This window comes from Ambystoma mexicanum, chromosome 3q (genome assembly GCF_040938575.1).
Source record: "Ambystoma mexicanum isolate Mex_15411 chromosome 3q, UKY_AmexF1_1, whole genome shotgun sequence".
NCBI lineage: Eukaryota > Metazoa > Chordata > Amphibia > Caudata > Ambystomatidae > Ambystoma > Ambystoma mexicanum.
The window spans coordinates 761212238-761226500 of record NC_090926.1 but is presented as its reverse complement, the minus strand read 5'-3'; the positions used below and the strand labels follow the sequence as shown (position 1 = coordinate 761226500).

Sequence of the window (14263 nt, the reverse complement as noted above, 5' to 3'; positions counted from 1 at the left end):
TCAATCTGAGTGGGGAATCGAATGAAATAATTGTTCTTTTCCCCTCTCTTCATCAAAGGAAAAAAGATGCCTTCATCAGTTTAGCTGCCTTGAAGAAGGCCTGGCCATAAAATGGGCAGGCTACAGTGGCTGAAACTGGAAGTCGCCATTTCGTAACGAAATAATGTCCTTTGAATAAGGTTTCAGTAACATGTTTCCATCAAGAATTGAGAAAAGTAATTGCGCCTTAAAATACAGATTATTAAAAGATAAAAAATGTGTTCTTGCCGACACGTGACAGAAATGTTTTCTGACCTTTGTCTAAAACATGTTTGTTGCAATAATTGTTGTATACATGGGGTGTATGAGATTCTGCGAAGTATTTGTGCATTTGTAAGCAGTGTGTGTTGGTCATATGAGGGATATGTAAGCCAAATCTTTCAGGTTTTTGCAAATACCAAATATATGTAACAACAGTGTATACTAAATGTTTTTTTTTTTTACAAAGTTACCCAGTGCTAGCTCCTTCCAAGTCAATTTGAAGGAACCTTGATTAATGATAATGATTTGTCATTCATATAGCGCTTCCCCCAAAGCGCTATACATAGCACATATTTACATACATGTATCATCCCAACCACAGTGGGTGCCTGACAGTTGGATTTGATAGCACATTTGCCCACACCCTTGTTGCTTGAATGCAAAGAATAGAAAGGGTTGGCGTCCTAAGTGGATTCTCTAGGGAGACACCAGTGACAGAGCTCAGCATCCAGGAGACCTGGCAGATGGGGTGAAAGACGCAAACCTCTTTCCTCGTTCTTCTCCCTCATCAGCTGAGCCCAGATTGATGGGGTAACTGCATTGACCCTCAGCATTGGAATAGAGTGTGCCTGCATTTCCAATTCACCACTTTACTCCCACCTGTCACCCCACAACAATCTGCCAGAAGGGCCCGTAGGGAGTACGGGGCTGTAGGGGCTGCTTATGTGCTGTTACGCTCTTTTTGTAGTGGGCATTATTCATCACCAGTGCAATCCGGGATCTCTTGGCACTGAAAGTCAATAGCATAACTCACTGACCAAGTAGCCACCACTCTCTCCCTTCACCCCAACCTCCCGCTCCCCCAGACACATTTCCTCTCAGGACTCTGGAGTGACTTGGTAACATGCTGCCACATGAATACCCAATGCTGTTGTAGGGGAGACTATGTTCGTGAGCCACGCGGAAGGTCCCTTGGGCAACCCTCCAATAAGCCTAAGTCTTCCAGAATACAGAACTCGGAGCTAGAACATAAAAGTGCTGCGTGGACGCACTACCAAGACCTCAGACTAAAAAAGACAAGGAACTAGACTGGAACAGGGGAAAGAAGCAGGATGCACCAAGACCCCAATATATGCTTCTCAATTCTCCCTCATTTGGAGGGTTTCACCCAGCACACATGCCGTGTCAACGTCCCAGCGATACTTATGCACTCCATAGGCTTCAATGGAACCAGACCCTCCCAGCAAACCGTCATTACCCTGCCAAAAATGTTTGATCACCATTCACTTCAATAGGGTCCTTCACCAGCAACATCTTACGTCACATTCCTTGGAAACGAACAAGGCTGCGAAGTAGTCCCAATACCCCAAATATCCTATCCCTTACACCCACGTGCAGCTTCCCCAAAAGCCACCTGAGCGATTGGACCGAACCAGGGTACCCACCGGTACACACAACCATCTACGACACCCAGGATCTAGGACCTCTACACCCATCGGGACAAGGTGCCCATCAGGACTGAATAGAACCCGCCACCATCATGCGTGGACTCCCACATCCACCAGCAAACTGGTCAGACTTCAGACTCTGCAGCGAAGTGGACAGACACTAAAACAGCATGAAATGTACAGCTACCTTTTAAAAAATAGGCAAAGAAAAAATGGTGATTGTTAGAGCAGGATTTCTGGGGTTCTCTTTGTCACACTGTATGGAACCCCTGCAGTTTTTGCTTTTTTTCTGGCTTCCATGTTTATTTTACTTTACTTGTGTGGTCAGAGGAACTTCTACTGGAGTTCCCGTGCAGCTGAAACCCTTTCTCTGATGTACTTCTGTAGACGCTCACATGGGCTTAGCTACCAGGTCAGCTGTGCTTCCATTTCTGGCCTTAGGTTATTCTATCACCCTGCAAGTGTGTATGGGTGTAGTCTGGTGGCAGCTGCATTTTAGTTTTGACTTAATCAGGGGTGCAGTAATTTTCACCACATTACTAGCCCAATGCACCAGTATGGTAATTATCTCAGCACAGGTGTATTGTTTAATGCCCTAAGCCCTGCCATTTTGTTTCAAACTATCTCTTTGTCTGTGTGGACTATGAAGAGGCCTACAATCACCGTCGCGATGATGTGGGCGCATCTTAATCCCACCCCTGTATAACCATTTTGACTAGGTTAACTGGATTTCCTGCCCCAGACAACCCCGATGCACACACTGTGCAGGGGAACCTGAGTGTTTGGCTATTTTCTGGACTTTCCCGATTGGCTGGCCACTAACATTTATGTTTGCCTGTCTGGTGTGTGATTGAATGGCTGGATAAGGCCAGTCTCTGAGTGAACGTGCATATCAAGGGAAGACCCTGTCCATGCCTCAGATTGTTACCTGAATTGCCGGAGGACTTCCTTGAAGAGTGGTTGCCACATTTGGGGACCTGGTTTGGCCATATTGGCTGGATCTTGGCTCCTTTGTCCTTGCCCCTGTTTCTTCTTAAATCTGCTCTAAGTCCTTTGTGGGCTATTCCTCATCCTCCCCTCTGTCCTCCTTGCTGGCTGGACTGATGTCCTGTCTTGGTACCATTTCTAGGCCACTTCTGTGTTGCCTCCCTGTAAAAGTATCCTGGATCCAATGCCTTTAGGTATGGAGTCTTCCTGTCCTGGGTGAGTGATGCATAACCGCCACTCCACTTCACCTCCATCTTTGACTGTCTTCAGTCGCATCCACCCATTGTCCTTATTTAGGGACTGTTCTTTGTTGGCTTGTTACCTCATCCTGCCCTCAAACTGCCCTGATTCCCTTGGTCAGGTTCCTCCGTCATCCCGGTGCATTCTCTATCGCTACTGCTTCTTCTGGTTGGTGGGTCATCCTCCTGGATACATCACTTATTCTTGTTTTAGACACCACTGCTGCAGGGCTCTATTCCCTGGGTACCACATCCTTGTTCCAACCCTGTAAAAGAACCTCTATACCTCTACCGGCTTCTTCGACCATTTCCTAGCCGAATCATCAGTAACTTGCCCTGTACTTGTCCCCAGGTTCTAGGGCCATGATATATTCCAAGGACCCACCTCCAGGGCTCCCCGAGGACTGGGAGTAGTGTGGTTTTTCCGGCTCCTCTCTGCTGCAGTTACCCATTGACTGCCATTGGTCTGAATTCTGTGGAACCTTATGGGGACCATGCTCCTTCACGACCAGTAGCCACAGGCAGTGCCTTTGGGCCTCCCACACACTAGGGACTGTTTCTGCAACCCTACAGTCCCCTGCCTCCTTGCACTTAATAAAACCGGACACCCTGGCGGCACTTACTTGAGCTTTGCTTATTGCACTCTCCCTTTCTCTCCCCCTGGAACTTCTCCTCTCCCTTCCCGCTGCACTTGCACAATCCGAATGACAGGAGTCCTAGTAAGATCGTTTGTTTTGCCCTCCCGTTGTCTCCCCTTCCTTGTCTTGTCGCGCCTAGAAACACCTGTTTACAGGCGTGTTATAAATGACATATCATATCATTTATAGCCATTCTTCTTCAGTTGGTTCTTTCTCGAACCTGGAGCTGGAGCTCTTTGAGGGGGTCTCCTTTTGTGTTCCCTCTGGTTGGTTGCTTCTTGGGCTGCACCTGTGGGGTAGAACTGTGCTTATCTGACTTTAACCCACAAACACAGGGAACAGTTTGCACTGTACCTCTGTTGTCTCGCTTGTGGGCCGTGCTGTTCTCGAGCACTCTGGTCTTTTCCTCAAGGAGGGAGAACACTCTTCCCACTTAATGTGCGCCCATGTGCAGTAGCTTGCAGACCTGAATCTCAAGTACTAATGAGGTTTTGATGGCAGCTCTTGAAATAGCAATGAAATCCCATTACCCTGTGGTCTTCTCTTCTTCACTCCAGTCCTTACATATTGAGATGCAACCTCCAGAACAATGAACCCCTTGCCAATATACCACATGTCCCCTGGCCCAGAGATAAAACGAACTACACGAGAGAGTACCCATGATCCTACATCTCCACACCCTAGCAGTTGCGTTTCTGCAATATTCCTGTGTGGGTGCAAGGGAACGGGAAATAGGGCTGAGCAGAGGTGTCGCTAGGTGGGGGTTAAGGGGGCTATAGCCCCTGATCTTTTGGTTGTAGCTCCGGATAGAATCTCAGGAGCTACAACCAAAAGGCTAGCTAGCCCCCAGTCCCGACAGTTCTGACATCAGCGTAGCCCCGGGTCTTTTCCAGACCTATCAACACCCCTGAGGCTGGGGCAAGGATGGGAAGGAGTCAGAGTAATGGGATTACCAGTATGTAATCTGGACCTTACCTCCTCATCCCAGACCTCCTATAGTGAGGGCATGATAAGCAGTTTAGGGATATTAGTATGGTAGTAAGGAAAGTCATGACCAAAGAACCATCAAGCATCTTTATTGTGTAATGCCAGCCATTAAACCACGAGCCATGCTGTGTCCCAGGGAGCTCCACGCTTAGTTTCTAATTATTCATTAAAGTGTCTGGCAACGCACCTGTGGCAACCCTTCATATGTCTCACGAGGGGATCTCCTTAGTTGCTCTCTTGATGCTCACATTGCTCTTGTTTATAGAATGACCCTGCGCCATTCCTGCGGGTGGGACAACCGCGCAGGCCCTAGCGATGGCAGATCTGATCCATCTGCAAAGGGGGGCGGTTGTTGGTTTCCTGCCTGAGCATCCTGGACAGAAGGTACACACAGCTGCTTGCATTTTCTGGAACCGACTGTACAATCAAAGCGGACACTTGATCCCCTTCCTACACCCAGTGAGTGTGATGTGACTCCTCAGATCCTTCAGAAATCTCATTCATGGGTGGAAGGGCTGAGCCCTCATAATAGCACTTACCTTAGGTTTGAAGTGGTGATGGAGTGCCAAGCCTTCCAAGACAAAGCGTAGGTACAGGGGCATTGAGGGCAGTGCTCCCAATTCGCCCAGCCTTTTTGCCAATGCCATGGCCACAAGACAAAAACACTTTTAAGATAGCATGCAAGGGGGCAATTTCCAATGGCTTGGGGGCGGGGGAGGGCATACATGGCTCAAGTGGGAAAAGGGATTGCACTCTGTGGTGGGTAATCACAATGTCACTGAGAATGCACAATGCCTGCACTTCTGCCATGATGTCCTGGAGACCCTTATGGTTGCCAATTGTGCTCTTAGAAATGACACAGCCAAACCCATTCTGTAGGAATTCGAGTTCCATCAATGGGTGGCACGAGGGTGGTTTGGGAAGGATGCCCCATGGAGAGTGTAAGAGTTGAGGATGGGGGCCCACCAGGAACTCTGATGGCTGTGGCTAAACCTGCAGACAGAACTTTGTTTCCAGTCCTACAGGCTGAACAGCCAGGCCATCACTGGTGATATTTCAGAGTGGAGGAAGGAAATTGGAGGCTATCGTAATCGTTTAGTTTGGAAGGGTGCAGTGTCCACTGATGGGTGGAGAGGGCAGGGATTGGAATTTCCTGGGCCAGCAGGGTGCCACCAAAATGGAATAAGCAAAACAAAAGAGGTGATGGCTGGAAGGTTTGGAACTAATCCTAACCTCTGCCATAGCTCTTGTCAACCGTCCAGACCATCGTTCTTCAGCCTACCAAGCCATTACAGAAAGGGGAAAGAACATATGCAAATCAACTTGATCCCACCCCCAAAATGGGCAATCCAGCGCAAACTGTTTTGTCACATTCCTTCTGCACGGGATCACAAGCAACTAAAGACATGTTTGAGCCTCATTGGGCGTCAACAGTGAGTTGTAGCTTGGGTCTCTAGGCTCAGAGGCTCGGGGCCCAATCTGGGCATACCCATCCCACTAAGAGGTGATGGCTGGAAGGTTTATAATTAATCTTAACCTCTGGCATAGCTCAGGGCAAACCCCCCAGACGATTGTTCTTTCTTCAGCCTGACAAGTCCTTAGAGAAAGGGGAAAGACCATATGCAAATCAGGCTTGGTCCCACCCCAAAAGGGGCAATGCAGCCAGAACTGCTTGGTCACATTCCTTCTGCACAAGACCACAAGCATCCCCAAACATGTTTTGGCCAATGAAAAAAGCCTTCTTTTTCCTGGTTCATAAAAGTGCTTTGATGGGAAGGCAAATAGGTGGAAGTCTAGCCATGGGAATGTCATTGCATCATTATCAGTGCTAGGGGTCTGGAGTGCCAGACAGGTACTTTGGAAGGAGCGCATTCAGGTTTGAGGAAAAAGATCTATCATGACACCAAACCTGTAGCAAACTTCCCAGAAGATGGAAGATGGAAGTTAATACTCCACTAATTAGGGGTAGATCTGATTGTGCTTGTGTACCCGGGATGTCAGAGCCTTCTAGTGATACTAATTTTTCATCTCAGGACACTATTATCCAGAGCAGGACTGCGAGACTTGTCCTTGCCCCTAGCCCAGGGATCGTATCTCTCCTGCTCTGAAATCTCTTCACTGGCTCCCTGTGGCTGCAAGGATCAACTTCAAGACCATCTGCATCATCCGCAAGGCTTTCTGGGGCCTGGCATCGCCCCTACAACTTTTTCTTCCAAAACATCTTCCTTCTCGAGATCTCTGCTCAACCACCTCCAACTCTCTGAGGGTCAGACGCTTCTCCAAGCAGAGCAGAGCGTTGGGGGCAGATCTATCTCCTTGGCTGGGGCCTCCCTCTGGAACAGCCTCCCTGCCTCTCTCAAACTTGAGCAGAATGACCTCTGGTTCCGGAAGTAACCAAAGACCTTCCTTTTCACTTCAGCTTTCTCTCTTCCTCTCCCCAGCTGATGCACCTGACTGCTCCGCGCACTGGTCACCTGGTCACCTTCTGAACTCAGGCCCAGGCTCCTGCATGTCCAGTTTCCCTCTTACTGCCCCGGGCTCCCAGCACTCAAGGGTCTGTATCTGCAACCCTACAGTCCCTTTTCTTTGCACTTACGAGCCACCTGCTGGGTGCACTGGTGAGTTAACTGCACTCCCCCCTTCCCCTCCTATCTGGCACTTCTCCCCTTGCGTCTTCCCCAAACTTGCGCAATCTGAATGACGCAAGGCCTAGTAAGATCGTTATTTTGTCCTCCCTTTGTTTCCTCCTCCTTGTCTTGTCGCGCCTAGAAACACTTGTGTACAGGTGCGTTAAAGACCCAATGTTGTCCCCCCATCACTTTTCTGGCTGACATCTGATGTAAGGACCAATGGTTGGGCAGAGTCTAGAGGGAAACTATTGAAGAGCATCCATCAGTGGCCATGCCAAGGACTTCCAGATGACAAGGAGCACCTGGACCTTGAGGTTGCAGGTCATTGAAGTGGTCTCCCTACAAAGACTGTTGCAACCAGTTGCCCTTGGACTTTAAGAAACTTGTGATTCGATGTCCAGTCCCTTTTCAGGACAGATGACCATTTGTTCTGCAGCTTGGTTGCTCTGTGAGTGAGAAGTGACACTCGCCCCTTGGTCTTAAGAAGATCACTGATGAACTCCACTTCCTAAAATGGCGACAGGGAGTTATTCTTCAGGTTCAACACCCAACAAACAAAAGGAGGTGGTGTGCAATACTCATATCTTTCCATCTACTGTGTAGCGATGGAGTGTGGATGAGCCAGGCATCTCAATGTGGATGAACTGTGATCTTCTGGCTGTGGAGTATTCCAGCCAGGGGTGACAGGACACTTGGGGTTGCATGCAGATCACCGGATAGTACACATAATTGTTACTGGGCTGCTTCCACCTCCATCCTCTGACACCTCCAGTGTCCCAGCGCGATGGGAATGTAGAAGCAGGCACCGTGCACGTCTAGATGTCACAGGTGATAGATGTCTTGACTCCTCTTTTGAAACCATGTGAATCGTCACCGGCAGTGTGGCCATCCTTAAGAGGATTCCCCAGACTCATTGGTTGACCTTTTCAGGCTGATGATCGTTCTTCATTCCCTCAATCTGTTGGCCACCGGGAAGATAATGGGGTATATTCCCAACCTCCATTGTAATTTGGGGGCTAGTACGATTGCCCTTTTCTGTAGGGGTTTCCGGATCCCCCCAAGGTTTCTACTTTTAGGCGGTCCCTTGTCCATGAGGTGACAAACAGTCCAGGGTCTGTGGGATTATAGCGAATGTTATACAATATCCGCCTTTGACCAAGTCCCATGCTAAGGCATCTTTTACCTAAGCCTTCATGAAACATTGGAGGTGGCACCCTATTGCTAAGGACCGGTGGAGAACTTTCCCCCACAATTTAGGACCTCAATGGATCCAGATACGGGCTTTACTTTTCTTTAATGGGGGTGTATACATCAGTTCCACAGCCGCTACCTCAAATACTCCTCTTAGAGTTTGTTTAGACAACCAGGGTTGGCATTGTAGTTGTTCTTTGGTTGTGCGACCATAGGCTTGTTTTGAAGGACCATTGCATTATCCTTCTTTGCCTGCCTGTTTCACCAGCTCGCTCATCTGCAAACCACAGTGTTTCTGGCTAATGAATAAGAGGCGTAGCTGAAAGGGACTCGTAGATCCACCACCATGGCTGCAATTGTGTGTAAGGGCTCTGCTGGAACTGGAGGCCCAGCCTGATTTGGGGCCTGCGGAATTACTGGGGTCCTATCACTTCTGGGGCTTTTTTGTGAGTGAGATAAGGATCAGTGTTGCCCGATGCCCCTTCTTCTTTCATCACTTCCTCACTCTCGCGATCTTGGGCGGATCGGGATCTGGACGCTCTGCGCCAGGGTCCATCTCCTCTGTGTTGTGAGCAAATGGGAATTCTATCCATAGTGAGGGAGAAGATGGAATGCAGGGCTACCAATTCTGGTTCCTTTCATTCTTTTGCCATGAGGGTCCTTACACTCTGTAGTAGTATGGGAAGTCCTGCATTGGGGACTGAGCTATACCTGGGATATATCTGTGGCATGCACATTGCTACACAGGTTTCCTTTATTCAAGAGGTGGGTTGTGGCTTCCTCCGCTTTGTTCTTTCTTCTAGAACTTTGCTGGCATTTCCCAGTCTTCTCCAATTCCCCCCCACTTCCCCCAGCTTGCAACATTTTGTGTTACTACTGACTTCTGCAGTTGTATTCGCTCTCCCCTCTTGCTTCTCCACTCTTTTTGACTGCTTACTCTCTGTTCTCTCCTCCCCTTTCCCTTTCCCTATCTCCTCCCCACCTCCCCTTACACAACTCGAGAGAGTGAGAGAGAGAACACAATGTCCCTATATTTACTTTCAGAGAGTAAGTACCCCAAGCTGCACAACCTCAGGCTTCCAGTCATCAATCGCAGAAGGTGCTGCAGAGTGGCAACGATTCATTGTCAAATGCCTCCCCAGAGTAGTTAATTTGGGGGTTCATTTCGGGGGTTGATTTCAATATGTACATGCGCTCTGATGATATTCCTACAGGTGCCACCTATGATTACTTAAATGGTGTAGATACACTATGATGCACAATACAACTGCTTTAAAGATGAACTCTGTGCCCACTCACCAACACACCCCATTATGATTGGACTCCTGATACACCTTGCAACATGTACATTGACACCCTACTTCCACCTGTAGATGAACCCTTCCTTCCTCCTCCTCGATAGACACCCGAAAGTTTCCCTAGTTCCTTGTTGATTGTTAGTGATTAAATGCACTTAGAGGTACCTTACTAGGGCATCAAGAAATGTATGTCAATATTTAACCATTATTCATTACTCACTCAACCATCATACGCTAAGTATTATTTACCTTGCAGTACACTCAGGGGTTCTAACTCCCATAGAGGTGAGTGAAATTCCAAAGAAATGCCATGAAGCCTTATCCAGGGCAGAGGCGTTGCTAGGGGGGGTGGGGGCTGGGGGCTATAGCCCCGGGTCTTTTGGTTGTAGCCCTAGAAAGAAGCTCAGGGACTACAACCAAAATGCTATAGCTAGCCCCGAATCCCGCCAGTCCCAACATTAGCTTAGCCCCTGATCTTTTCCAGACCTAGCAACACCCGTGGTCCAGGGCATCAAGTGCATTGCAACTTCTGACATGCGTAACCATCCACAGCCTGATTTTCAGCTTTGGCCATTAGGTGGCGGTAAATATGGCGGCCCTGTGCTCAGTATCGGCTCTACTCACAGTTTGCCCTCTCAATATGGCTGCTTTGTGATCAAGGCCCCAGCTCACATGATGCTCTGTTCCTTTTCCAGCTAACCTCTGTGAAGCCTCGAAAGCCAAGACCTGCGGCGAGTGTATCCGTGTGGACAAAGACTGTTCCTACTGCACAGATGAGGTAAATAGCAACACTTTGTATGAGTGTTTGTATATATTTGCAGAAAAGGCATGTCAATTTCGATCAGAAATGACTTACAACAGTACATTTACAGAAGGCTGAGGCATTCCCCAGAAGGGTGGCTGTAAAATACCAAAAAGACGAGAAGAAGTTGGGAGCCAGTTTATGAGTTTGTGAACAAAGTGGGACATAGGTCAGGGACAAGCAGTTCCTTTGTACAGTAGCAGCAACAAAAGAGGTGTCTGGGGCTAGCGTGGGAGTGCACTTCCTCAGTTTACAACACGCAAAAGGTCTTCAGGGATGATGCACACAAGCTAGGGGAGCGGCACGCTTCTCACGCAGCATGAGGGGGTAGATCCCAGGAAAATGGTCTACTGGCTTAAAGAGGCCTTCAAGAACGGCAAGGAAGCAATAGTGAGTGCATCATGCCTGCGCCTTTTCACCACATGACTACACACTGTGATGCTAGTGGATAGCAGCACCTGCAGATCAGGCAGATTGCAAAAGACAGGGCACACAATGAGAATCATTGCATTCACATCAAAATCACTCACAGACTGAGAGAAACACTACTTAATCATTCAAAGGGCGGGGGGCGGGGCTAGGGGGAGTGTCAACTTCCACGCACATCTGTGGGACAGGCCCCTTCATATCCAGGCGGACCATAGATTTCTGGCCAACATCCTGGGACCAACACATTCAGGGAAACTCACACCCTCAATGGCCTGAGTGGTCTCTAAAATGCAGGAGTACAATTACACAAACAATTTAATACATTCCAGGATGGCAAGGTAGTCAGACTGACTTCCTATAATATATTCCAGGATGGCAAGGAAGTCAGGCTGACTACCTGTAATACATTCCAGGATGACAAGGCAGTCAGGCTGACTTCCTGTAATACATTCCAGGATGGCAAGGCAGTCAGGCTGACTACCTGTAATGCATTCCAGGATGGCAAGGCAGTCAGGCTGACTTCCTGTAATACATTCCAGGATGGCAAGGCAGTCAGGCTGACTTCCTGTAATACGTTCTAGGATGGCAAGACAGTCAGGCTGACTTCCTGTAATACATTCCAGAATGGCAAGGCAGTCAGGCTGGCCACCTGTAATATATTCCAGGATGGCAAGGCAGTCAGGCTGACTTCCTGTAATACATTCTAGGATGGCAAGGCAGTCAGGCTGACTTCCTGTAATGCATTCCAGAATGGCAAGGCAGTCAGGCTGACTTCCTGTAATGCATTCCAGGATGGCAAGGCATTCAGGTTGCCTTTCTGTAATGCATTCCAGGATGGCAAGGCAGTCAGGCTGGCTTCCTGTAATAAATGCCAGGATGACAAGGCAGTCAGGCTGGCTGCCTGTATTACATTCCAGGATGGCAAGGCAGTCAGGCTGGCTACCTGTAATACATTCCAGGATGGCAAGGCAGTCAGGCTGACTTCCTGTAATAAATTCCAGCATGGCAAGGCAGTCAGGCTGACTTCCTGTAATAAATTCCAGGATGGCAAGGCAGTCAGGCTGGCTACCTGTAATGCATTCCAGGATGGCAAGGCAGTCAGGCTGACTTCCTGTAATGCAATCCAGGATGGCAAGGCAGTCAGACTGACTTCCTGTAATGCATTCCAGGATGGCAAGGCAGTCAGGCTCTACTTCCTGTAATACATTCCAGGATGGCAAGGCAGTCAGGCTGGCCACCTGTAATACATTCCAGGATGGCAAGGCAGTCAGGCTGACTTCCTGTAATGCAATCCAGGATGGCAAGGCAGTCAGACTGACTTCCTGTAATGCATTCCAGGATGGCAAGGCAGTCAGGCTCTACTTCCTGTAATACATTCCAGGATGGCAAGGCAGTCAGGCTGGCCACCTGTAATACATTCCAGGATGGCAAGGCAGTCAGGCTGACTTCCTGTAATGATTACCTCTCAATCGCAGTGAAATCAAACCATATCTCACAGGTGAGAACATTGGTGTCAGTATACACGATGTGACTGAAGACACCCAAGAGGCCATTAGCCAAAAAGCATCCATAACACATCTGCAAGAGTACAATAACCGACCAGCAGTATTTGCTTCTGAGACAAAAAGGTGGCCCGCTGAGAGAAACTCATCGAAAGGCCTTCAGCTCTTCTGCAAAGTAGCCAGAGAACTATAACCAAATGGAAACCTGCTGTGAGTAGAAACAAGATGGCGCTGCAAGCATCAGTATGAGGTAGACTAACACGACTAGCCTAAAAGTAGCATGTGGGGAAGACTAACAAAAAGGTCACTGAGAGGACACTGATGGTGGCTTAGTATGGCTCAAGACATGAATCAGACAATTAAACACTGTCAAGTTTGCCCCGAACAGTGACAAGCAACTGCCCCCAAGACCAGCGCCATTGCAAGACGTAGAATGAGAAGGGTAAGTATGGAGGAAGGTGGCAACCGATTTCATCAGTCCAATGGAATCCAGGGACCACCGCCAGAGATGTGTCATAGTCCTCACTACCTGTGCTTCCAAATCAATGAAACTGACATTCATGGAGACCATCACAGTGACCAGAGCAAGAGCGCTTTCTGAAGACGGATTCGGCCCACCAACTGGTAATGGTGCTTAGTTTGCGTCTAATGGAATGCAGGAATTCTTAAAGCCAAAAGGAATCGGACACATAAAGATGTCCCCCTACCACCCTCAAGTCAATGGGCAAGTGGAGCACATGAGCATGTTCATAAGGGGCGACCTGCAAGTTGCCCAGCAGCCCAGGTAGATTGCAAGGAAGCCGTTCCCATTGTCCTGGAAGCTCATCACAACGCTCCAAGCACAGTCCCAGGAGTTTCTCCTTTCTTCTTGGTGAGAGGGAGGAGGGCAAGGACAACACTGACACGGATGTGTATTACTAAAGGTACTGAACCTGCCATCATTACAAACGGCGAAATCAGGGAAAGAGTACAGGAACATCGCTGGAATGGGAAGGAAGAGCACAACAGCCGAAAGTCGCATAATCACACCTGGTCCATGTAGGTGATTGGGCGAACATACGACTAGCAGGCACACAAGGGCACAGAGAAGCAGTCCCACTACAATGCACTCGCCCAAATACAGGGCATTCATGGCACCGCCATCACGACTGATAGAGGAAACAAGTGGAACATTGAAAGGATACCCCTTTATCCAAAAATCCATGGCCTCAACAAAGACCAGGAAACAGAGTAGTGCCCAGGACAAAGACCCACTAAGGGACCTCTCTAAGACTGGACGAGCGCCATTTGGAAATATGTACATTTGGACTTGAATGCTCTAGACCCTCATGGGATTTGTAGTCCAAAGCATCTGGAGAACCAAAGGTTGAAGACCCCCACTTAGACCATGAAGAACTACTTCTTAGTGTACAGAGAAAAGATGCAAGCTCATAAACTGGAAGCGAAAAGTTGAGAAGGTTGCAGAGGAGCAGGTGCATGCCAAGCAGGTACAGAGACTATGAACTATATGTGAACGAACAATCATCACTACATCATGATGTAGGGAGTATGCGCGCACGGTAGAGGAGCGGCGCGCATCTCACGCAGCATGAGGAGGAGCAAAGCCAAGTAAGAGTGTGAAGGCAATCAGCTTTACCCACACGCAGACAGAAGGAGAGGGAGGCAGTAGAGCGATCAGCCGGGAGCCACTAAGACACTACGACTTTTCTTTTAGTGTAAAATAAAAGATAATGAGACAATTCAAGTTAAAGAGTCTATGACACAAAACCTAACATTGTCTGGCTTATTAAAGGCACCTACATTGATACCGGGACTATAGAGTCAGATACAGGGAACAGAGGAGTAGGAGTGAGACCGTCACAGCGCAAGGTG

At 48.5% G+C, this 14263-nt stretch overlaps 1 protein-coding gene across 5 annotated transcripts in view; it reads left to right on the top strand.

Annotated features, from left to right (window-relative positions):
• The window catches only part of ITGB4 (integrin subunit beta 4), a 436088-nt gene that overhangs the window by 228307 nt on the left and 193518 nt on the right, over positions 1-14263 (top strand). For all 5 annotated transcript variants that reach the window (XM_069654756.1, XM_069654757.1, XM_069654755.1 and 2 more), the window contains exon 3: positions 10354-10436. In XM_069654756.1, the coding sequence (XP_069510857.1) occupies positions 10354-10436 (83 nt within the window). The remainder of the gene's footprint in view (positions 1-10353; positions 10437-14263) is intronic.